The sequence below is a fragment of the Heterodontus francisci genome, chromosome 3 (assembly GCF_036365525.1).
Source record: "Heterodontus francisci isolate sHetFra1 chromosome 3, sHetFra1.hap1, whole genome shotgun sequence".
In the NCBI taxonomy this organism is placed as follows: domain Eukaryota; kingdom Metazoa; phylum Chordata; class Chondrichthyes; order Heterodontiformes; family Heterodontidae; genus Heterodontus; species Heterodontus francisci.
Genome location: NC_090373.1, coordinates 191,675,920 through 191,702,393, shown reverse-complemented (window position 1 = coordinate 191,702,393; position 26,474 = coordinate 191,675,920). Strand labels below are relative to the sequence as shown.

Below are 26,474 nucleotides of genomic sequence, written 5' to 3'. Positions count from 1 at the left end.
ATTAAAAGAAGTGCATCAGCTTCCTTTGTTTAATATTTTTTAGCTAGGAGACATCCAACTCGGTGGACCATTTGACTCTAGTTGTTGATGCTGCTTTTGGAATTGTGCAGTTTTTGGCACCCTACCTTCAAAAATGCCCTGTGGAATACAGAGGGAAGTCAGCAAGGATGACTGCAGGTTTTCAAAAATTGTGGAACATACGAGCATCCGAATTAGATGCGGGAGTAGGCCACTCGGCCCTTCGAGCCTACTTTGCCATTCAATAAGGACATGGCTGAACTGATTACTCCACATTTCCACCTACCCCTGATAACCTTCCACCCCCTTGCTTTTATTCATTCAAGGAAAGTAGATTGAGCCAAGAGAGCAGGGGCACAACTGGCACAGATGGAACACTGAACTGGGTGAGCAGCTCTGTGCCACTTCCTTCCAAGCCTGCAAATAGGGTGGCCTTTAGATTTTAGTGAGCTCAAGTATTTAGGCCCATTTTAGCTGATAGCCTCTTTATGGCCGCATAATTTATGCAAAGGTAGTTAAATTAGCACCCACTGCTCCCTGGCCCAAGGAACTCTTAAATTGACTTTATATGTTTCCATATTGAAATTCCAATTATCTTTGTAGTAGTGCCATTTGTTGTTAGTGTCAGCTGTGGCTCAATGGGTAGCACTCTTGCCTCTGAGTCACAAGGTTTTGGGTTCAAATCTCACTCCAAGACTTCAGCACAAAAATCAGGGCTGATAGTCCAGTGAAGTAATGAGGGAGTACTGCACTGTTGGAGGTGCCATCTTTTGAGTGAGAGGTTAAACCATGGCCCCATCTGCCTGAGATGAGAACAAAAAGTGTCAGAAATACTCAGCAGGTCTGGCGGTATCATCTGCTTGCTCAGGTGGATGTAAAAGGTCCCATGGCACTATTTTGAAAAAGAGCAGGGTGTCCTGGCCCATATTTATTCCTGAAGGAACATCACAAAAAGGAGATTATCTGGTTATTATCACATTGCTGTTTGTGGAAGTTTGCTGTATGCATACTGGCAGCCACATTTCTTGCATTACAACAGGGACTACACTTTAAAAAGTACTTCATTGGCAGTAGAATGCTTTGATACATCTGGTGATAATGAAGGGTGCTAAATAAATACAAAACCTTCTTTCTTGAACAATCTTTGACCATATTTCTAAAATTTTAATTTTCGGCCAATTTTTTAACGTTTAAGTTTATTTTTAAAATACTTTGCAATATTTAATCGTTGAGGGAGATTATTGGTATAACAGTAGATAGTGTCAGGGTAGCTGCCTCAATTTGCATTGAGTCAGCAGGACAACGTAGGCCATCTGCAGCAAGGATGCCACTGCCAGTGATTTTTTAATTCATTCACAGCATGAGTGTTGCTGGCAAGGCCACCATTTATTGTCCATCCCTAAACTGACTTGCTAGGCCATTGCAGAGGTTAAAAGTTAAGAATTGACATTGCAGTTAAGAGTCAACCACATCTATGTGGGTCTGGAGTCACATATAGTCCAGACCGGCTAAGGACTGAACAAATTAGGTTTTTATAACAATCCAGTAGTTATGTTACTAACACTAGCTTTTTATTCCAAACTTATTTAATTAACTGAATTTGACATCTCCAGCTGCCAGGGTGGATTTGAACTATCAACCTGCAAGTCTTTGGCATGTGGGAGGAAACCGGAGCACCCGGAGGAAACCCACGCAAACACAGGGAGAACTTGCAAACTCCACACAGGCTGTACCCAGAATTGAACCCGGGTCACTGGAGCTGTGAGGCTGCGGTGCTAACCACTGCGCTGCCCATTTGAACCATGTAATTCTCATGACTTGCCTCAGGAAATCTGGCAAATCTAGGCTCATGTTCGCACTCGACCTTTGTTTTGCAACCCTCCACTTAAAGTTTTAATTTTCAAAATAACCATCCTTTTTTTTTGTGAAGGGACTATTTAAAACAAAAGCAAGATGATTTGGCTATAAATAATGACATTTCTCTGAGGTGAAGTAACCAATTATCATGCTTCTTGTTCCAGATTTTGGTCAGCTGGAGCTGCAGCTTGAAGAAGCAGGCCTCATCAGAAGAGATTTTGAAGAGGGCTGTAGACAAATTAAAGCACTTGAGAAGCAAATCAAATTGACAAAGCAGGAGAAAGACGATCTTCAAAAGGTAATTACATCTTCAGATTCTGAAGATTTTGTCAGTTGACAGAAATGATGAGAGTGCTCGAATGATGCCTATGTGTTTTTGAAATAATCACACATGGTTTAATTGTGTTTCTTGCAACTATCTGACAAAACTTGAGCAAGGCTTGCTATTGCCCTGTTGATATAGAATCTGATGGATCACCATCATGTCTGCTTGCGACATTTGGTCAACAGCAAAGTAAAACCACAAAAATTGAACAGAGCTCTGAGATAAAGAGAAAACCCCACAATAAATTATGAAAACAGCAGGACTGTCGACTGAAAGGGGAAAGATGGCTCAATGTTTTGGATGCTCTTTCTAACTGAACAGTTTTTATTGCAATATAGAAAATTTAAGGCAGAGAAGGAGGTCATTTGGCCCATCATCTATGTGCCACCCCAACAAGAACTATCCAGCTCTTCATCTGTCGCCTTGAAGGTTTAGGCACTTCAGGTGCATATTCCAAGTGTTTTAAAACTTGAAGGTTTCTGCCCCTCCCGCTCTTTCAGGCAGTGAGTTCCAGATCCCCACCATCCTCTAAGTGGAAAATCTTCTCCTGAACTTCCCCTTAATCCTGCTAAAATCTATGCCCCTAGTTATTGACCTTTCAGTGAAGGGAAATAGGTTCTTCCTATCCACTCTATCTAGGCCCCTCATAATTTTCTATACCTTAATTAAATCTCCATTCAGCCTCTTTTGATCCAAAGAACCCTAGCCTATCCAACCTTTCTTCATAGCCATTCCTTACAACATCCTTGTAAGTCTCTTCTGAACCCTCTTTAGTACGATTACATTCTTCGTGTATGCAGTGGCCAGAACTGTACACAGTACTCTAACTGTGGCACAATTAGTATTTTATACAGTTCTACCAGAACATTATACTATAAGCTCTTAGATTCAATGTCTTGGCCAGTAATGAAAAGTATCCCATACGCCTTCTTGACTACGTATCTACCTGTCGTGCTTGCTTCAGGGATCTGTGGACATATGGTCCAAGGTCCCTCTGTTTCTCTGCAGTATCCTACCATTTATTGTGTATTCTCTTGCCTTATTTGTCCTCGTTAAATGCATTACCTAACACTTCTCTGGAGTGAATTCAATTTCCAACTTTTCTGCTCACATGACCAGTTTATTGATATCTTCCTACAGCTTTCTTCCTCACTTTTAACCACATGATCAATTTTCGTATTTGCAAACTTCTTAATCATGCCCCGAGATTTTATCTAAATCACTGATATATAATCAAAGAACAAAGAACAGCACAGGAACAGGCCATTCGGCCCTCCAGGCCTGCGCCGATCTTGATGCCTGCCGAAACTAACACCTTCTGCACTTCCATGGGTCCGTATCCCTCTATTCCCTTCCTATTCATATATTTGTCAAGATGTCTCTTAAACGTTGCTATCGTATCTGCTTCCACCACCTCCCCTGGCAGCAAGTCCCAGGCACTCACCACCCTCTGTGTAAAAAAATCATGAAAGCAAGGGACCCAGTACTGAGCCCTGCAGAACCCTACTGTAAACAGCCATCCAGGCACAAAAACCATTACGCTTTGCTTCCTGCCACTGAGCCAATTGTGACTCCAACCTGCCACTTTCCCCTGGATCCCATGAGCTTTTACTTTTTTGACTAGTGCCATGTTGGACCTTGTCAAAAGCAGTGCTACAATCCATCAAATGTGCTCAGCGACCCTCCTTGTTACATTCTCAAAAATTCAAATAAGTTAGTCAGACACGACCTTCCCTTAAATCCATGCTGACTGTCCTTGATTACTCCATGCCTTGATTACTCCATGCTCACTACCAAGGTTAGGCTGACTGGCCTTTAATTACTTGGGCTATCTCTTCCTTTCTTTTCAAACAATGGTACAACATTAGCAGTCCTCTGGCAGCAGCTAAATGTTAAGCTGCTTTTTTTCTTTTCAACTTAACTGCTGTGCATTTTCAGTATTTACTGTGTATAGTGCTGCCACCCTATGAGATCCACCTATGTATATTTTATTGCAAAGACATTCACAGCACAAGCCAGGAGTGCGATGGAATACTCTCCATTTGGCTGGATGAGTGTAGCCCCAACAACACAAGAAGATTGGCACCATCCACGACAAAGCAGCCTGCTTGATCAGCACCCCATCCACCACTTTCAACATTCACTCCCTACACCACCATCACACTGTGACTGCAGTGTATAAATGAATGTTGAATTTGTAAGTAAAGCCCACATCCCCTCAATGAATAAAATAAAAAAGACTGAACTCTGGAGATGCACTGAGCCATTGAAGCTGATCTACTGCAGTTCAACATACGAACATATGAATTAGGGACAGGAGTAGGCCATTTGGCCCCTCGAGCCTGCTCTGCTAGTCAATAAGATCATGGCTGATTTGATCATAACCTCAACTCCACATGCCCGCCTACCCCCAGTAACCTTTCACCCCCTGTAACCTTTCACCCCCTTGCTTATCAAGAATTTATCTACTTCTACCTTAAAAATATTCAAAGTCTGTGCTTCCACCGCATTTTGAGGAAGAGAGTTCCAAAGACTCATGATCCTCTGAGAGAAAAAATTTCTGCTTATCTCTGTCTTAAATGGGTGCCCCCTTATTTTTAAGCAGTGACCCCTAGTTCTAGATTCTCCCACAGAATCATATATGTTTCAATCAAGTCGCCTCTTACTCTCTTAAACTCCAGCAAATACAAGCCTAGCCTGTCCAATCTTTCCTCATAAGACAAACCCGCCCATTCCAGGTATTAGTCTAGTAAACCTTCTCTGAACTGCTTCCAACGCATTTACATCCTTCAATAAGGAGACCAATACTGTACGCAGTACTCAGGATGTGGTCTCACCAATGCCCTGTATAGCTGAAGCATGACTTTCCTATTTTTGTATTCAATTCCCCTCGCAATAAATGATAACATTCTATTAGCTTTCCTAATTACTTGCTGTACCTGCTAACTAACCTTTTGCGAGGTCTCCCAGATCCCTTGCATCTCAGAGCTCTGCAATCTCTCACCATTTAGATAATATGCTTCTTTTTTATTCTTCCTGTCCGGGCGGCACAGTGGCGCAGTGGTTAGCACTGCAGCCTCACAGCGCCAGGGACCCGGGTTCGATTCTGGGTACTGCCTGTGCGGAGTTTGCAAGTTCTCCCTGTGTCTGCGTGGGTTTCCTCCGGGTGCTCCGGTTTCCTCCCACATGCCAAAGACTTGCAGGTTAATAGGTTAATTGGCCATTATAAATTGCCCCTAGTATAGGTAGGTGGTAGGGGAATATAGGGACAGGTGGAGATGTGGTAGGAATATGGGATTAGTGTAGGATTAGTATAAGTGGGTGGTTGATGGTCGGCACAGACTCGGTGGGCCGAAGGGCCTGTTTCAGTGCTGTATCTCTAAACTAAACTAAAAAATGGACAATTTCACACTTTCCCACATTATACTCCATTTATCAGATCTTTACCCATTCACTTAACCTGGCAAGATCCCTTTGTTAGCCTCCTTATGTCCTCTTCACAACTTACTTTCCTACCTATCTTTGTCATTTATATAAATTGTAAAATTTATATAATATATTAAATTAGGAATCAGCACTGATTCCTGAGTCACACCACTCATTACATCTTGCCAACCAGAAAATGACCCATTCATGCCTACTCTCTGTTTCTTGTTAGCTAGCCAATCTTCTGCCCATGCCAAAATGTTACCCCCTACACTATGAGCTTTTACTTTCCACATTATGATGTGGCACCTTATCAAATGCCTTCTAGAAATCTAAGTACAAGACATTCACTGGTTCCCCTTTATCCACAGCACGTTACTTCTTCAAAGAACTCCATTACATTGGTTAAACATGATTTTGCTTTCACAAAACCATGTTGACTCTGCCTGATTACCTTGAATTTTTCTCAGTGCCCTACTATAATATAGCTTCTAACATTTTCTCAAAGACAGATGTTAAGCTAACTGGCCTGTAGTTTCCTGCTTTCTGTCTCCCTCCCTCTTTGAATAAAGGAGTTACATTCACTATTTTCCGATCCAATGGAACTTCCCCGAATCTAGGGAGTTTTGGCAAATGAAAATCAACTATCTCACGAGCCACTTCTTTTAAGACCCTAGGATGAAGTCCATCAGCCCACAGCTCCAACAATTTGCTCAGTAGCACTTCCCTGGTGATTGTAATTTTCATGAGTTCCTCCCTCCCTTCCATTTCCTGATTTACAGCTAATACTGGGATGTTACTTGTCATGTCACTTGAACTCTGATCTCTTACTTTCTTGGATCACGCTCCATCCTGTTCATGGTCCAGTATGCACTCTCATCAAATTACCATCATAGTAGCTGATTTTATAACTCTTAAACACCTTTCATGTGCAGTTTGTCAGTCTTAATGTGATTCAAAAACATTATTAAACTATTGATAGGTGTGCACAGTGGCGCAGTGGTTAGCACCGCAGCCTCACAGCTCCAAGGACCTGGGTTCGATTCCGGGTACTGCCTGTGTGGAGTTTGCAAGTTCTCCCTGTGTCTGCGTGGGTTTTCTCCGGGTGCTCCGGTTTCCTCCCACAAGCCAAAAGACTTGCAGGTTGATAGGTAAATTGGCCATTATAAATTGTCACTAGTATAGGTAGGTGGTAGGGAAATATAGGGACAGGTGGGGATGTTTGGTAGGAATATGGGATTAGTGTAGGATTAGTATAAATGGGTGGTTGATGTTCGGCACAGACTCGGTGGGCCGAAGGGCCTGTTTCAGTGCTGTATCTCTAATCTAATCTAAAAAAAAACCCTACGTTGCATTTCGTAAGTAGTACAATAAGAGTACAGGAGTGAAGAATCAATAAGTTTGTACATGGCAATGGTTAAGCCTCAGTTTGAGCCCTATGTGCTTTCCTGAGTAGCCCATTCGAAAGATCATTAATGTCGCAAAAATGAGCAACAGTGGTCGGGATTTTATGTTGTCCCTTGAGGCGGGGTCGGAGGCGGGTGGGGAGGGGAAACGGTGTATCACAGCAGCTGGGGGGGGTGGTGCCTGGCGAGCAGAGGGCCTGTCACCTCCCCGTCGCCAAGTGATCTTCCCAGGGACGGGATAAGCCAACAACGGTCTTCCCGCCCAGAGGCAAATTGAGGCCCTTAATTGGCCTATTAACGACCAATTAAGGGACTCTTCCCGCTGCCGCTGGGACCTTACCCGCAGTGGGGATGCTTCCGCCGTGCGGGCAGGACACTTTGCAATATGAGGCGCCCTCCCTTCGGGCTTGGGGGGTGGTGGTAATTTTTGGCCCACAGAAGTTCCCCACCACAAACAACTTTACCTCCCAGGATCACCGTCCCCCTGGATGGCACAACCACCCCACCTCACCTACCTCTGTTCCAGGGTTCCAGCACTGGGCCTGGGTCCGAGGCCTCTGCAATACTGGCGGTGACCACTGCTCCCAGTGGCGCTGTCGATACTGCTGAACTGCCAGCCCTCTGATTGGACAACAGGTCTTGGAGGCGGGATCCATGTCTTTAAAGGTGGATCACTCGGTGGGCAAGAAAAGGCAGAGGCAGGGCTCCCCCCACCTTGTCGGCCCGGCGCCGGGAACCCTGCCTCCAGCACAAAATCCAGCCCTGTAATTATGAAGAGGGACTTGAGATGCCAGGCCTTTTTCCACTGGAGCAGAAAAGGCTGAGATTCAATGGAGGTTTTTAAAATTATGAAGGGTTTGATGCGATGAATATGGAAATATTTTGTTGGTTGGGGAGTCAATGATATGGTGTCATCAATTCAAAATTGTCATGAAGAGAATGAGGAGATTGGTTTAGAGAAATCATAGTAAGTAGTTGAGGCAGAGACCATTCCATCTTTTAGCATAAATTGGATAAATCTTTGAAACAGAGGAACGTACAGGGCTAGGGGAAAGTGTGGGGCAGTGGGATTAGTTTTGGATTGCTCCCGCAAAGAGCCATGCTGAGTCAGTTGAACTCCTTCTGTGCTATCATAGTTGATGGTTCTTACAGATTATATCCTAAAATTGCAAAGACAAATTAGACGAAGTGCTGTTTGTCAGATCGAGGAGATAACCCTTTACTTGCTCCAAAAAACGGTACGAAGTGTTACAGACCAGTGAACTCATTGAGGTCAGTCAACTCTTTGCTGCCTCAAAGCAATAGAGATGGAGCTGAGGTGTTGTGTCCTAATATATAGTGTCGGCCGTGCTCAGTTGGTGGTGGAGGCGGTCGTGTAGTGGTATTGTCACTGGACTAGTAACCCAGAGACCCAGGGTATTGCTCTGGGGACATGGGTTCGAATCCCACCACAGCAGAAGGTGGAATTTGAATTCAATTAATAAATCTGGAATTAAAAAGCTAGTCTACTGATGGCCATGAAACCATTGTCAATTGTTGTAAAAACCCATCTGGTTCACTAATGTCCTTTGGGGAAGGAAATCTGCTGTCCTTACCTGGTCAGGCCTACATGTGACTCCAGACCCACAGCAATGCCCTCTGAAATGGCCGAGCAAGCCACTTAGTTGTATCTAACCGCTCCAACAAAATCAATAAAAAAGAATGAACTGGCATCGATCCAGGCACCAGAAACAATCCAGCCCTGTCAACCCTGCAAGGTCCTCCTGACTAACATGTGGGGGCTTGTGCCAAAGTTGGGAGAGCTGTCCCACAGACTAGTCAAGCAACAGCCTGACATCCTCAATGATGGAGGAGCCCAGCACATCAGTGCGAAAGATAAGGCTGAAGCATTTGCAACAATCTTCAGCCAGAAGTGCCGAGTTGATCCATCACGGCCTCCTCCTGAAGTCCCCAGCATCACAGATGCCAGACTTCAGCCAATTCGATTCACTCCGCATGATATCAAGAAACGACTGAAGGCACTGGATACTGCTTCAGCCTTATCTTTCGCACTGATGTGCTGGGCTACACCATCATTGAGGATGGGGATATTTGTGCAGCCACCTCCTCCAGTTAGTTGTTCAATTGTCCGCCACCATTCATGGCTGGATGTGGCAGGACTTCAGAGCTTAGATCTGATCCGTTGGTTATGGGATGTGGGCCCTGACAGTATTCCGGCAATAGTACTAAAGATCTGTGCTCCAGAGCTTGCTGCGCCCCTAGCCAAGCTGTTCCAGTACAGCTACAACACTGGCATCTACCCTGCAATGTGGAAAATTGCCCAGGTATGTCCTGTACTCAAAACGCAGGACAAATCCAACCCATCAGCCTACTCTCAATCATCAGTAAAGTGATGGAAGGCCGCATCAATAGTGCGGTATTTGCTTAGCAATAACCTGCTCACTGACGCTCAGTTTGGGTTCCACCAGGGTCACTCAGCTCCTGAACTCATTACAGCTTTGGTTCAAGCATGGATAAAAGAGCTGAACTCGTGAGGTGAGAGTGACTGCCCTTGACGTCAAGGCAGCATTTGACCGAGTATGGCATCAAGGAGCCCTAGCAAAACTGAAGTCAATAATAATCGGGGAAAACTCTCCGCTGGTTGGAGTCATACCTAGCGCAAAGGAAGATGGTTGTGGTTGTTGGAGGTCAATCATCTCAGCACCCGGACATCACTGCAGGAGTTCCTCGGGGTAGTGTCCTGGGCCCAACCATCTTCAGCTGCTTCATCAATGACCTTCCTTCAATCATAAGGTCAGAAATTGTGATGTTCGCTGATGATTGCACAATGTTCAGCACCATTTGCGACTCCTCAGATACTGAAGCAGTCCGTGTAGAAATGCAGCAAGTCTTGGACAATATCCAGGCTTGGGCTGATAAGTGGCAAGTAACATTCGTGCCACACAAGTGCCAGGCAATGATCATCGCCAACAAGAGAAAATCTAACCATCTTCCCTTGACATTCAATGGCATTACCATCGCTGAATCCCCCACTATCAACATCCTAGGGGCTACCATTGACCAGAAACTGAACTGGAGTAGCCATATAAATACTGTGGCTACACGAGAAGGTCAGAGGCTAGGAATCCTGCGGCGAGTAACTCACCTCCTGACTCCCCAAAACCTGTCCACCATCGACAAGGCACAAGTCAGGAGTGTGATGGAATACTCTCCACTTGCCTGGATGGGTGCAGCTCCAACAACACACAACAAGCTCGACACCATCCAGGACAAAGCAGCCCGCTTGATTGGCATCCCATCTACAAACATTCACTCCCTCCACCACCGACGCACAGTGGCAGCTATGTGTACTATCTACAAGATGCACTGCAGCAACGCACCAAGGCTCCTTAGACAGCACCTTCCAAATCCGCAAACCCTACCAACTAGAGGGACAAGGGCAGCAGATGCATCGGAACATCACCACCTGCAAGTTCCGCTCCAAGCCGCACACCATCCTGACTTGGAACTATATCACCGTTCCTTCACTGTCGCTAGGTCAAAATCCTGGAACTCCGGAACAGCACTGTGGGTATACCTGGACTGCAGCTGTTCAAGAAGGCAGTTCACCAGCACCTTCTCAAGGGCAATTAAGGATGGGTGATAAATGCTGGCCTGGCCAGTGATGCCCACATCTCATGAATGAATAAGAAGAAAAAGACTCGCGCCTCTGAGTCAGAGGACTTGAGCACAAAAATCAAGTCTGGCACTAGCAGTGCAGTACTGAGGGAGGGCTGCACTGTCGGAGATGCCGTCCTTTGGATGACATTAAACTGAGGCCCCGTCTGTCCTCTCAGGTGGGAGTAAAGGTTCCGATGGCACTATTCCGAACAAGAGCAGGGCAGTTATCCTTGGTGTTGGCCAATATTTATCCTTCAAACAACATCACAAAAAAAACATTTTCTGGTCAATATCACATTACTGATTGTGGGTGCTTGCTGTGTGCAAATTGTCTGCTACATTTCCTACACTACAACAGTGACTGCACTTCGCAAGTACTTCATTGGCTATAAAGTGCTTTGAGATATCCGGTGGTCATGGAAGGTTCGAAATAAAGGCAAGTCTTTTTTTAATCTTGTGAAGGATGATCAATAAGCAGCTTCATCACAGAGTCCTGGGTCAATCCAAAAAATTTGGTCCTAAGTTAAGCTACAAAACTGCTCACTGCGCATGCAGCTCCAACCTGTGAAGTATTCTCTGACACTGTTGCAGGCTGCAATTCTGTAATTGTATGTAGAACTGCAAATGCAGGGTTTATCATCCCTTGGTGTACCAAGGTTGCTACAGTATTCATTAGCTTATTGAAGTTAGGTTTTACTTGGTCCACAGGGACTATTTCTTGAAGCCTGGTCTACAAACAGCAATCATATTTGTGAGGTATGTTTTTTTTGTTAGTTATCTCTTCAGTTGCATTCTATTACACCATCAAATTCACAAATACATGTGTGAATTACCCCTTTAGTGCCTTGTTGAGTGTAGCCCATTTTAATCAATCATATCATCCCTGGAGTGCATCTGCATGAAATCACTGCCAGAAGTGATGTCTGGTCCCACATGCTCCAAACAAGCAGTCTCACTCTCTGAATAGTTCTTTTTAATTAGTTACAACAAATTAGCTTGAGCTTCAAATTCTTTGTTTTTTTCACTTTCCCGCCCCAGTTTCACCCCCTTTTATTTCTGAAGTTGCTGACTCATTTCTGGGGTTCAGCTCTACCGATGCCAGAAGGCATCTGGTACCTTACGCAAATGATCTATTTTCTCACGTCATTCGAGACCAGGGGTTTCGAACCTTTTCGCGTGAGGGGCCGCATTATAATTTTTTTTCCTACATGGGGCAAATTTTGGTACGGTACAAGTATTAGAAATTTACTTTACTCTGAATCAGAACCACAAAGAAATGTGCATTTTTCTGAACATGCTTAAAATGAGGAGACTAATTTATTAACTTACTTTCTTGTCACTTCGTTGAACACTGATTTAATGAGCTATCTGGCATTGTTTTCACTTGCAGAAATATACAACTTCTACCCACACACTTGATGTAGCAATGCACATCATCTGTCAGGAATAATCTTGATCACTGTCTGTCTCTCGCTCTCTCATATTGTTTCCTCCCTACCTCCCTCCCTTCCGCCCCTCTCTCTCCGATCCCCCCCCCCCCCCCCTCCCTGACCCCCGCCCACCTCCAACACCCCTCCTTCCGCCGCCACCACCCTCCGCCGCCCCCTCCCTCCCTCTGCTGCCTCCCCCTGCCCCCTCTCTCTGTCCCCTCCTTGTTCCCTCCTCTCCCTGGGCCCTCCTATCCCTGACCACACTCTCCCTGCCCCCACTCTCTCTGTCCCCCCTTTCCTTGGCCCCCTTCCCTGTCCTCCCTTCCCTGCCCCCCTCTCCCTGTCCCCCACTCTCTGTCCCCCCTTTCCTTGCCCCCCGCCTCCCTGTCTTCCCCTCTCCCTGTGCCCCCTTTCTCTCTGCACCCTGTCCCTCTTTCTCTCTGCTCCCCATCTCTCTCTCTCTCCCTCTCCCTCTCTCTCCCTCTCCATGTGTCCCCCTCTCTTTGTGCCTTGTCTGTGTGTGTCTCTCTCTCTTTGTCTGTGCATCTGTGTGTCTCTCTGTGACTCTCTGTGCCCCGTCTCTCTCTCTCTCTCTCTCTCTGCATGTATCTCTGTCTGTGTCTCGCTGTCTGTTTCTGTCCTCCCTCCTGTGCCTGCGACCCTCACTCCTCCCTGTGTCACCACCCCCCCCCCCCCAACCAATTCCTGGGGCCTGGTTAACCCTGCCCCTGGGCCCTGCTGCCTCCTCAGGAGGCTACTACTCAGTAATTGTGCCAGAGATGAAGAGCCCCAGACCCAGGCCGGGTAAGCGTACAGGCACAGCCTGTGTTGGGCCTAGGGCCCGAGTTCAAGGCTGGGAAGGCCACACTGGGAATGCAACCATTGCGGGAAGCACCGGCAGACATGCAGCTCAGCCCAGGCGCCGCCATCTTAGTAAAGGAGCCAGAACATCTGGTACTGAAGCATGTCCGCCATCTGGATAAAGGAGCTGCAGTCATTGTCAGTCACAGAAACCTTTGGCAGCTGGAAGAAGCTAATGACGGATTTCCACCGGAAATTTCTCATCCTTGGCGGGCCAGATTCTGACCTGCGCGCAGTGTGTTGGACAACCCTGGTCTAGACAAGCACTTTTAGCCATTCACATGGTGTTGTGGCTGAGCCAGATCCTTTCCCATTTTCAGACATGAGTTAATATCAAGAGCAGAGATCCTGCCTGATCATTTCTTCCTAGCACAATGATTGGTGTGCTGAGGCCAATTATAATTGCTGCCCTGGCTAAAGATCTAATATTGGTATTTTCTTGTTCCGAGTACTATATTTTATTAATTTGTTGTCAAGATGTGGGCAACTTTAGCAAGGTTGCATTTACTACCCATCCGAAATTGTCTTGAGAAGGTGGACTTTCTCTTTAAACTGCTATAGCTCTTTTGATGGTAGTACTTCCATGCTGGTTAGATAGGAAATTCCAGGATATTGATGCAGTAGTCATGAAGGAACAGTAATACATGTTAAATTCAAGATGGTGTATTATGTGGAGCTGTTGGTGTTTCAGTCTTGTCCTTCTTGATGGTAGATGTCATGGGGCTGGGAGTTGCTGTCGAAGCTAGCTTGGTTAGTTAGAAACATAGAAAAATAGGAGCAGGAGTAGGCCATTCGGCCCTTCGAGCCTGCTCCGCCATTCATTATGATCATGGCTGATCATCCAACTCAGTAGCCTGGTCCCGCTTTTGCCCCATACCCTTTGAACCCTTTGGACCCAAGAACTATATCTAACTCCTTCTTGAAAACATACAATGTTTTGACCTCAACTGCTTTCTGTGGTAACGAATTCCACCGACTCACCACTCTCTGGGCGAAGCAATTTCTCCTCATCTCAGTCCTGAAAGGTTTACCCTGTATCCTTAGACTATGACCCCTGGTTCTGGACTCCCCCACCATGTGGGGCAGCGCAGTGGTTAGCACTGCAGCCTCACAGCTCCAGTGACCCAGGTTCAATTCTGGGTACTGCCTGTGTGGAGTTTGCAAGTTCTCCCTGTGACAGCGTCGGTTTTCGCCGGGTGCTCCGGTTTCCTCCCACAGCCAAAGACTTGCAGGTTGACAGGTAAATTGGTCATTATAAATTGCCCCTAGTATAGGTAGGTGGTAGGGGAATTGAGGGAAAGGTGGGGATGGGGTAGGAATATGGGATTAATGTAGGATTAGTATAAATGGGTGGTTGATGGTCGGCACAGACTCGGTGGGCCGAAGGGCCTGTTTCAGTGCTGTATCTCTAAATAAAATAAATTTAAAAAAATCCGGAACATCCTTCCTGCATCTACCCTGTCAAGTCCTGTTAGAGTTTTATAGGTTTCTATGAGATCCCCCCTCACTCTTTTGAACTCCAGCGAATGTAATCTTAACTGACTCAATCTCTCCTCATACGTCAGACCCGCCATCCCAGGAATCAGTCTGGAAAACCTTCGCTGCACTCCCTCAATAGCAAGAACATCCTTCCTCAGATAAGGAGACCAAAACTGCACACAATATTCCAGGTGTGGCCTCACCAACAAGGCCCTGTATAATTGCAGCAAGCCATCCCTGCTCCTGTACTCAAATCCTCTCGCTATGAAGGCCAACATACCATTTGCCTTTTTTACCGCCTGTTGGACCTGCATGCTTACCTTCAGTGACTGGTGTATGAGAACACCCAGGTCTCGCTGCATATTCCCCTCTCTCAGTTTATAGCCGTTCAGATAATAATTTGCCTTCCTGTTTTTGCTACCAAAGTGGATAACCTCACATTTATCCACGTTATACTGCATCTGCCATGCATTTGCCCACTCACTTAACTTGTCCAAATCACCCTGAAGCCTCTCTGCATCCTCCTCACAACTCACCCTCCCACCCAGTTTTGTGTCATCTGTAAATTTGGAGATATCACATTTAGTTCTCTCATCTAAATCATTAATATATATTGTGAATAGCTGGGGTCCTAGCACCGATCCCTGCGGTACCCCACTAGTCACTGCCTGCCATTCGGAAAAAGACCGATTTATCCCTACTCTATGTTTCCTGTCTGCCAACCAGTTTTCTATCCATCGCAATACACTATCCCCAATCCCATGTGCTTTAATTTTACACGCTAATCTCTTATGTGGGACTTTGTCAAAAGCCTTCTGAAAGTCCAAATAAACCACATCCACTGGCTCCCCCTCATCAACTCTACTAGCTACATCCTCGAAGAATTCTAGTAGATTTGTCAAGCATGATTTCCCTTTCGTAAATCCATGCTGACTCTGCCCTATTCTACCAATGTTCTCTAAGTGCTCTGCTATAAAATCTTTGATAATAGACTCTAGAATTTTCCCCGCTTTCGACGTCAGGCTGACTGGTCTATAATTCCCTGTTTTCTCTCCACCTCCCCTTTTAAATAGTGGGGTTACATTAGCTACCCTCCAATCTGTAGGAACTGTTCCAAAGTCTATAGAATCTTGTAAGATGGCCACTAATGCATCCACTATTTCTCGAGCCACTTCCTTAAGTACTCTGGGATGCATACCATCAGGCCCTGGGGATTTATCGACCTTCAATCCCATCAATTTCCCCAACACCATTTCTCTGCTAATACTGATTTCCTTCAGTTCCTCTCTGTCACTTAGCCCTTTGTTCCCCAACATTTCTGGTATGGGATGGCCATCAAGGCAATTTGTCTGCAGCAGGCGTCACACAGATCTTTCAGCAAAGGGTGTAACGACAGGTCGTCTTCAGTTTTGAAACAGCAGTCTAGTAAGAGAAGCTTTCTTGAGCTTTTAGAATCTCCCAAAACATAAGAGGCAACGAGAATCACTCCTGAGGCAGAGATTTTTCAGAGACTGGAGGCAATAGGAATCTGCTACCTTTTACAATACAGGGCTTCCTCTCATCAAAGGAGCATTTCTCCACAGACAGCAAGTTGCTCCAATGTATCTTGTACATACTGAAGTGGTGGAAGGGATAGATATTGAGATCAGAAGTGGGGCATCGATCAAGTGGAGTGCACTGTTCTGGATGGTTATGTTGTTTCTTGATCGCATCCTGGCAAATGGTGAGTCTTTCATTATGCTCCTACCTAAGTCTTGTAGATGATGGAGAGTCTTTGAGGGTTCAGGACATAAGGCCCTTTACAGAGTATCTATCCTCTAACCTGCCCTGGTCCAATTCAGCTTCTGGTCTATGGTGACCCTCAAGCTGTTGATGATGGGGTTGTTGAAGAAGAAGGGGAAATGTGGTTTGACCTTTTCTTATTGGAAAGGATCGTTGCCTTGCACTTAAGTGGCACAGATGTTGCCTGCCACAATGTTGAATGTTGTTTGGGTTCTGCTGCTTCGCTATGGAAAATTTATAAATGGAACTGAACACTGGAATGGTTAGTGAGCAGTCCTACCAACATAATAAATGGAAGGTCACTGATAAAGTAGTCACAGTGGTGCAAAGGGGTAAGTATTGAGACTAGTTGCAGTGGAGCAGGTGGCCAGGTCAAAGAAACTGTACTAAGGGATTCCTGCAGTGATTCCCTAAGCTGCAGCGATTGGCCTCCAGCAACCATGACCATCTTCCTTTGAATCCGGCATAATTCCACCCACTGACAGGTTTTCCCATTGATCTCCATTGACCTGAGTTTTGCTCAGGCTGTTTGGTGCCATGCTCTTTCGAATGCTGCTTTGTTGTAGAATGCAGTTACGTTTGCCTCTCCTCTCACATTCAGCTCTGGTATCCATGTTTGGATCAAGGCTTTGGTGACATCAGGAGCCAGGTCATTCTGGCAAAACCCAAATTGCTCATCAGGCAGCAGATAATTTGTGAATAGTTATCAGTTGAATACACCAATGGTGATTTCTTCCATTACTTTTCTGGTGATTGCGAGTAGTCTAAATGGGTGGTAATTGGACAGGTTAGATTTGCCCTGCTGTTTGTGGTAGGACATAATGAGCAATTTTCCATATTATTAGTTAGATACCAGATTCATAGCTTCACTGGAATAGCTTGCCTGGGGTAGGGTATGGGAAAGGTTATTTCTGACGCACAGTTCTTCAACACTATAGGTGGATGCTGTCAGAGCGTGAGCCTGCGCTGTGTCGTGTATATCTCAGCAACACACAAGGATTTATCCACTAAATCTTGCTTAGTTTTCATATTGAATGTTCTGTTTAAATGGAGAGATTTGACATGATTTTGGGAACTGACTTGGAGGAGTGATATGGGAGATTAATGTGCCTGCTTTCACTGTCTTGGTATAGTTATCAGCTGGCGTACAAAAAAGAATCACCTTTTTTGTTCTTTTGTTTAACCTTCTCACTAAACTGTCAACTTGGATCATGAATAAAAACAGAAAATGCTGGAAATACCCAGCAGGTCAGGCTCAGCAGTAGAGAGAGAAAAACAGAGTTAAGGTTTCAGGTCAGTGATCAACAGTTAATGCTTTATGGCAGCATTGAAAAAAAAGGATTGGTTGATGCTAAAACAGCATCAGTTAATAACTGACTTCCTCCTGTGTGAGGGCCACAATACAAATTAAAGCCTGGCTCGAGTATAAAATTAAAACCCGACCCAGGCCCGACCTGACAACAGCCAACCCGGGCCAAAATCCTTTATTTTTTTTAAATGCCCGACCCGACCTGAACCCGACATATGTAGTCGGGTTTGGTTGGGTAGCCAGGCTTTACTGCAGAGTGCGGAGTCCGGACTGACGTTCTGAATGTTCATTTGAAGATTACTTCCCGGTGCCAGGGCAGCACTGTCCACGTTCAAACCGACCTGACCCGAGCCCAAGTGCTGGACCCAAAAGAGAGACAGACCCGACCCGACACATGTCGTCGAGTCTAGTCAGGTTCGGGTTGGGTAGCCACGCTTTAATACAAATGTAAGTCGTATCGGTGTAGTGAAATTGTAAACACTTATACAGAATGGATTTACATTTTCACTACAGCAAGCTCTCAGATGTTTCTTAGCACAGTGTGTCTCTTAGTTCTGCTGTCTCACTAAGTGGGACTTATTAACTCGGGTCCATGTCCTGTTGTTCTGTTTTGCCGTTTCGATAATTTGATTTTAATTAATCTATAATGGCCCATTACTCTTTAAATGTATGTTTAATACAGGAAATGATTGAATCCAATGAAAGGTTGAAATTGCAAACCAAAGAGCTTAAAGATGCCCATAGTCAGCGTAAACTGGCCATGCAGGAGTTCTCAGAGATGAATGCGAAAGTCACAGACCTTCGTTCTCAAAAACAGAAGCTTTCCCGACAGCTCCGGGACAAAGAGGAGGAAATGGAAGTGACGATGCAGAAAACCGAGAGTTTGCGCCAGGATTTACGGAGAATGGAGCGCGGCAAAAAAGAGGTGGGTTTGATTTTCTGTTTTGGATCGGGATTTCTGGCAAGTTAACAGGTTTGCCACATTTTGCCTTTCACTTAAAAGTTCAGTGCACTATTCTTCAGGAACCACAAGTGAAAAGTTTTGTACTTAGACACTGGAAGACAAGAGAACAGAAGGGTTTTGTGTAGGATTGCAGCACAAAGGGCTGTTCTCTACACAGGTTTTTTTTTATAGTTTTTGAATGTTCGGGTTTCTTCACATTGACTGAATTAAGTAATTTTCTCCCATGGGCTCATGCTGGATCACTGTAACTGTTGAGTACCTCGTCCAATTGGCTATTCTTCACTGCAAGCCTCAACAGTGAGTATTGGTAGGCAGTTCGCCTGATGCTGGACTTCACAGCCAAGCTCAGTGCCATCCTCAATGACATGCCCACTTTTCAGCATGGATCACTGGATAACTGTCTGGAGCAGGGGTCATGGCTAATTCTGGACCTTTTCCTCCCTGACTCAGGAATTCTCACACCCCATAGGTCAGCTAAGAATTGGAAAGGTTTCCTCCACTCACCAGGATAACTGGCTTGGCATCATAACAAATTAAGCATTCACTCACTGATCATCAAAATGTGTACATCTAGTTTTACCTCTTCATGGCGATCTACAGAGAGGTGAATTGCACTGATGGGGTATTAACCGCTGACCTACCTGTGCAGCTAGATCCAGTTCTAGGTTCTGGTGTTGGTAGACCATCTCTTGAACAATGCAGTTTGTAATCGAAAGTGTGATCGTCGACAGCATGACTAGCCATAGAGTGTATCTGCCCCCAAATATTGCATGCACAGTAGTTATTGTAAAATGGCAACTTTCACAAAATTACAGTTTCTACTTTTAGCACCATCTGTTTTGTTTCTCTTTCTCATCACCTCTTCATTATGTTACATTTTTGGGTTGGAGGCCGTGGTGGTTAGAACTGTCTGATAACTCATTCTAAAGATGGCACCTTGAACAATATATCCCATGTTTGACTTGCATAGAAACCTATCACCCTGCTGAAGTGTTTCCAAACTGGCCGACTGAGAAATCCACACAGGAAAAGTTTTGTTTTGCCCAGTGTGACGTGCACAATCTATCGCCTGGAGATGCGCCTATTTATCTTAGTTTTTACATTACCTTAGTTTCCTACATTATAGCAGTGATTGCACTTCAAAAAAAATCATTGGCTGCAAAGTATTTCTGGATGTACTCAGGTTGTGAAATGCAAGTCTTTTTCTTCTGCAGTTTAGCCATTTATCAGCTGATGTCCTACACTGTATTCATGGGCACTGTTTAAATTTGAGTCTAAAATGTGTTTACTCAATACGTAGAGGGCATGTTGGTTACTTCCTCCATGATTGGGAGTTTGGGGGAAATGGGGAAGAGAGCATTCGACTTCACATGTAATCCTTGTAAAACTTGAACTCCTGCTGAGTGGAGGAACCCTTTCCCACTCTTTCAGCTATTGCCATTTATTGCTACAAGATACTTGGGCATTTCTTGCACGTTTTAAATCTCTGCTTGTGGAATATATTGTATCTGCAAATCTCCTGGTGGAGGTGATCAGCTACTTGTGAGATGTACATCTTTATTATTTTTTGGGAGGAGAGAGGAGAAGACGCTGCATTATTTGGCTTATTCTCACTCCTCAATTTAAATTAGGAAAATTGATTTTAAACAAGAATGGGAGAGGAGTATTTGAATACAGTATTTACTGTGTTGTGATACAGCACTGAAACAGGCCCTTCGGCCCACCGAGTCTGTGCCGACCATCAACCACCCATTTATACTAATCCTACATTAATCCCATATTCTCTACCACATCCCCACCATTCTCCTACCACCTACCTATACTAGGGGCAATTTATAATGGCCAATTTACCTATCAACCTGCAAGTCTTTGGCTGTGGGAGGAAACCGGAGCACCCGGCGAAAACCGATGCAGTCACAGGGAGAACTTGCAAACTCCACACAGGCAGTACCCAGAATCGAACCTGGGTCGCTGGAGCTGTGAGGCTGCAGTGCTAACCACTGCGCCACTGTGCCGCCCGTGATGGAGCTGTCCAGAACTGAGCAATACTTTGCAGTGAACAAGTCCTTGCGAGCTCCATTTGGGCTCCTATTCAAACCGTACAACGTTAATTAACGGGTTCTGAGGCCATGTGTGTAATATAAACACCCCACAGACTACATGTGTTCGATATGCCCATATACCACCCACTTGCATTTTCCAAACTAGTCCCATGCCAGCTTCATATTGGTTTGACTTCTGAAAATAATTTAAAGGGAGTATGCAGCGGCATTACAAAACAACTTTTCAGTAATTGGATTTTTGGAGATATTCTTGCTTGCAAGAAAATCAATTTTATGGTTCCCCCCACCACCCCGCACCCCTCCCTCCCCCACCCCCCCCCCCCCCATTCCCATCTGACCTTGTAAAGATATACAACTTGGCTAACATTAAAAAAAAAACATATATGCCAGCAGTCTGATGCACATTCCACCCCTCGTTCACTGGTAAATATATGTTGACAGGTGTTCAGCACCAAATAGAACAAAAATCAGATAAAATAGTTTTTGATGCACCATTGAGCAATTACATTAAAGCTAGAAATTGCATTGGTAATGAGAGAGTGCATTTTTTTGAGGTCGAAACAGGCCAAGTTTCAAATGTTAAAAAGCCAAATGTAAATTTGTAATGTGTATATTTATTGGACAGCTTAGTTTATTGGGTTTGCTTTACTTCAGACATTTCTAAGTCCCATTCTAGCTATATTCCAAAGAAAGTCTTGTTCTTGTTGTATTCTTTCTTTTTATTTTATCCAAGTCTGCTTTGTTTTTGAGAGCTTGCCTGATTATTTTCCACCTCTGCCCCGTCCCCCCTGCCCATTGTTTGTGGCTATATTTTTATGGTGAGCTTTACTCAGGAAAGTGTAGAAAGTTTAAACACTCAGATCTAGGACATTATAGCAATGGATGAAGGTTACATTTTGAATGTGTATCAAGGGCATGGGAGGTGAATACAAGAATAGAAATAGCCCAAATATCCAAATTCCATTAAGAAAGGAAGTAAACTGGATCACCTTTTCTAATCTTTTCATCCTTTTCATTTAGGATTAGCAATAGTGTATTGGTGGGAACCAGTTTTGAGGAACAAATGGAGTAACTCTCCATTCCAATGATTTAACCTCTTGCAACTTTTTGTTCATTTCATTGCTGGTATTTATTGCCCATTCCCAGTTGCCTCACAGAGGGTAAATTTTCCTATGTTTTCCATAAATCTTCCCATGTTTCTCACTGTTCGTGGTATATATCAATGATACTTAAATGTAGGGGCGTGATTAAGAAGTTTGCAGATGGTACAAAAATTGGGCATGTGGTTGATTGTGAGGAAGAAAGCTGTAGACTGCAAGAAGATACCAATGGATTGGTCAGATAGACAGAAGTGGCAAATGGAATTCAATTTGAAGAAGCGTGAAGAATCTGGGGAGGACGAAGAAGGCAAGAGAATACACAATAAATTACAGTTCTAGTTACAGCATTACAGGAAGAATGTGATCACAGCGGAGAGGGTACAAAAGAGATTTACCTAGGATCTTGCCAGAATTGGAGAATTTTAGCTATGGGGAAAGATTGGATAGACTGGGTTTGTTTTCTTAGGTGCAGAGAAAGCTCAGAGGAAATTTAATTGAGGTGTATATGTTGTATATTGTTGCTAGTATTTAAGATGCCAGATCGAGCTTTGTTTACAGAGATCTCGCAGTCGGATGTCTAAATAGTACCTTGTTTGTTGTATTTACATAACTGGATGCACTTTCAGTAAGCATGTCTGGCTATCACCTCTCATGATGCTTCTTGCTTCTCCCAAGCCTATTACCCATGTGACTCTTACATTATCGTCACCAAAGTGGGAGGCGTTACTCTCCCTGTCTCAAACATTAACCCTTTCAGACCCTTATACTACATATAAAATTATGAGGTACCTAGATAGAGTGGATAGGAAGGACCTAATTCAGTTAGGTGAGAGGGTGTAATTGGTGGAATGATTAGAGGGGAGATGAGTAATTCTTTTACCCAGACGATGGTGGTGGTGGTGGGGGGGGGGTCTGGAACGCACTGTCTGAAAGGCTGCTGGGTGCAGAAACCCTCATTGCATTTAAAAAAAAACTTTTAGATGTGCAGTTGAGGTGTCATAACTTACAGGGCTATTGATCAAGAGTTGGAAGGTGGGATTAGGCTGGATAGCTTATTATTGGCTGGCATGGACACAGTGGGCCAAATGACCTCTTTCTGTTCCATAAACCTTTCTATGTTTCTATATTTCTAAGGTGATGATGGGCCACTGTCTTAAACTGCTGACATCCATTTGGTGAAAGCATCTTCGGAATGGGGAGAGATGTTCAAATTAGGATGGCATGTGATTTAGAGGAAGTTTAGTGTTCCAATCATATGCTGCCCTCGTCATTCTGGGCGGCGGAGGTCTCTGGTTTGAGATGTGTAATCTCACTCAGGAAAACTCTTTGCTGGTCAGTTAACCCAGCCAACGTAATAATAAAAGCAAAATACTGCGGATGCTGGAAATCTGAAATAAAAACAAGAAATGCTGGAACCACCAGCCAACGTAATGATTGCTACCTCACTTTTGGACAGCATAGAGGAAAAACCATCTCTGTTTTATGAACACTATTTTATTCTTGTTTTATTGACACCGCTAAAGTCAATGTTCCTGTAAATTTCATTTCATTCCATCTAAGCTACAAATTGACTGTCCTGCACACTTTTCCTACTCCTTACATCCTGGTTAAGCACATGAATTAGAACATTACAGCGCAGTACAGGCCCTCGATGTTGCGCCGACCTGTGAAACCATCTGACCTACACTATTCCATTTTCATCCATATGTCTATCCAATGCATCACTCTCTCCTTTGCTAGCACCTCAAAACAGTGGAATCCCTTACTTCTCTGGGTCCTTCCTGTCTCTGGGCTACCATCAAGTATATAAATCTTATGCTTGGTGTTACTGAATTATCACATCCAGTTTACCTCCCTTACTCTTTTACTTTTTCAAACCTTAGTAGCATGAAGCATTGTAATCCTTGGCCCTTCACCTGGGTTACCTTTCCGTAACATTAAAGAAATCAGGTCTTATTATCTCCTGTGATATTGGTAATTATGTCTGAAAAGGCTGTGCTTTACTTCCGCCTGTGCAGGAAGCCCTATTTAAGTTGTGATTTCAGGCAAGTAGGCCTGTGCTCTCTACAGAACATTTCAAACTGATGTCGCTCGGTCAGACTCTCTACTGTGTGTTTGATGGTTATTGCAAAAGGAATGAGCAAGGCTGTGATAGTGACCAACTAGATAGTGCACTGTTAGCAGTTTGTCGTTTCCCATCTGAATTTGAAACCATGCTAGACTGATTTGATTCAGATCTCGCCTCTCTGCTAGCTTCAGGCATGACCTGAGTTCAGCTTCTGAGACATGAGCCTACAGCTAGAATCTATTTATAGTTTGGTGCACTTGATACTGAACAAGCAAACGCAATCATGATGGCAGGTTTGGGGAAAGAAAATGTTACACAGGTGTGAAACAAAGAACGGTCTGGAATTGGATTTAATGTATTTTGATAGGGGCATATAGGAGAGAGCTTTACTACACTCTGTGGTAGAGATGACTCAATGCTTGTGTCAGAAGACTGTGGGTTCAAGCTTTGCTCCAGAATTGAGCGTATAATTAATGCACTACTGAGAGAATACAGCATTTTTAGATGTCAGTCATTTACTCAGCAAGTCAGGTTGCATCCAGGTGTGGCAAAAGGTCATTGACCTGAAATATTAACCCTACCTTCCTTTCTCCACAGATGCAGCCTGACCTCCCTAGTATTTCCAGCATTTTCTGTTTTTGTTTCAGGTTTCCAGCATCTGCAGTATTTTGTTATAGTGTTCAATATCTTGTATAAAAAGAAGAAAAATTGAAAGAATTTGTATTTAAGTAGAGGTTTCCATATCCTCTGGACTTCCCAGTGATGGAATAGGTAACGGAAAAAGGCTCAACAAATACATCACTTCTCCTTTTCCCAAGCCCCAGCTCCCAACAGTAACCACAAGTGACCTCATGTTCCCACCCTCAACTGTACTCCCATTGGAAGAAGCCACTGCTTTACATTTTTCAGTCAGCTCCTTATCCAACCTAGTTTTATATCCCCAATTCCCATTACTTTCAGTATCAGTAGAAACCTTTCATTGGGAACTTTATTCAGGACTTTTGGAAACTTGACCCAGAATAAGATGCAATAGCAGAATTAGGACTTAATGTCAACCAATGGCCCTTACTGTAAATGATAACAATTGTGGAATGTGATCCATAAAAACACCATTACAAATCCTGGAATCCCATCTGATAAAAATGGAATTCAGTAAGTAAAATCAGTGGCTGTGCATCTGACCATCAAAGGTGCCCTATTCCCTTTTAGACTTTATCTGAGTGTTAAATTTTTACAAAACTTTTAAGGTTGCTTGAAAGAAGTACATAGATCCATCACGCAATTACAAACCTTTACTGACTGCATAAATTTAAGTAAGTACCCATTCAAAGTGAGATTTCAATTGCGGCCATTCAGGTGGAATGCTACTAAAATTTGTGTAGGCTCGCAGTGCTGAGAGAATTTGATGGTTTGACAGGTCTGTGGTAAGGTTGGCTACAATCATGGCTGCTATGTACCTTGTGTATTATTCATGGTATATATTTCCCCCAACCAGTTGGATGTGCAGATGGAACAATCAGCAGCAGAGGCATCCAAAGAACGAAAACTGCGAGAGCAGAGTGAGCAGTACTCAAAGCAACTGGAAGATGAGCTTGAGGGGCTCAAGGTGAGAGACTGATATGAAAATTAAGAAACACACTTGATTCCTTGCACTTGTTTTCCCTGATTCTAGTGGTGGCAGAGGTAAATGATGACACACTGAGTGATGGCTCAATGTTCCCCCAAAGAGATATGGTAAAATAGGACAGTTCAGCCCCAGGCAGATGTCGGTGGATTGCAGAATAATACCAACAGAGGCCTTGAGGAAAAGTGTTCTCGGCAGAATAGAAGAGGATGGGGGAATTAAAAAGTAGAAGAGGGGGATGTTTGAAGTGTTGTGGAGTACGTCCGTGTTTTGTTGTTTGGAATCAGCGTATAAAGAATAAACAAAACATTAGCTGAAGTATAATCCATCCTAGAAACTGACCATCTTTTAATACCCATAATCCAGCAGTTTTCAGACATATCTTCGTGTAGGCCCCCGGTAATATTAACGCTCATGGCATCCACTGGAAATATTGTCATCCCACCAAGGGCTATCATTTGTGAGAAGTGTTTTTTTTATTGATACATAGCAATGAATGAATATGCTATTAAGTCCACAAATACAGAAAAATAAGCAAAGCTGATGATATTGGAAGCTTCTACTGCAAGACCACTAGGGCTTTGCAGCCCTCATTTGGAAACTAATCCCCTAATCGAAAAATGTAAATGTTTTAATAGTTTTCGTTTTTCTCTAGTTTCCTGTCATTTGGTAAAACCGGAAATATAGGGTCCATTATCCCCAACCAGAGACCAATAGGGTGCTTGCTAGAAGGGATTTGTATAAGTATCAGCTTGATTCATTTGACAGCACTCGCATCTGAGTCAGAAGGTTATGAGTTCAAGTCCCATTCCAGACTTGACTTAGGCTGACACTATTCTGCTGTATTGATAGAGTGTTGCACTGTTAGATGTGTGTTCATTCAAATAAGATGTTAAATCAAGGTCCTGCCAACAATTCAAGTGGATTTAAAAGATTGCATGAGACTGTTGGGAGGAGAGCAGCAGATTCTGGGATTCTGATTAACATTCGGCCTTCAACAAATCACCAACAAGTTATCCCATTGTTTGTGGGATATTGTAGCATTCGCCAATTTAACGGTGACTGTACTTCAAAACTAATTCAACATGAAGCATGTTTGAGA

At 44.1% G+C, this 26,474-nt stretch overlaps 1 protein-coding gene across 7 annotated transcripts in view; it reads left to right on the top strand.

Annotated features, from left to right (window-relative positions):
* LOC137365491 (serine/threonine-protein kinase MRCK alpha-like) overlaps positions 1-26,474 on the top strand; it is a 789,178-nt gene that overhangs the window by 567,724 nt on the left and 194,980 nt on the right. For all 7 annotated transcript variants that reach the window (XM_068027939.1, XM_068027937.1, XM_068027940.1 and 4 more), the window contains 3 exons: positions 2,040-2,173; positions 18,236-18,478; positions 25,244-25,354. In XM_068027939.1, coding sequence (XP_067884040.1) covers positions 2,040-2,173; positions 18,236-18,478; positions 25,244-25,354 — 488 coding nt within the window. The remainder of the gene's footprint in view (positions 1-2,039; positions 2,174-18,235; positions 18,479-25,243; positions 25,355-26,474) is intronic.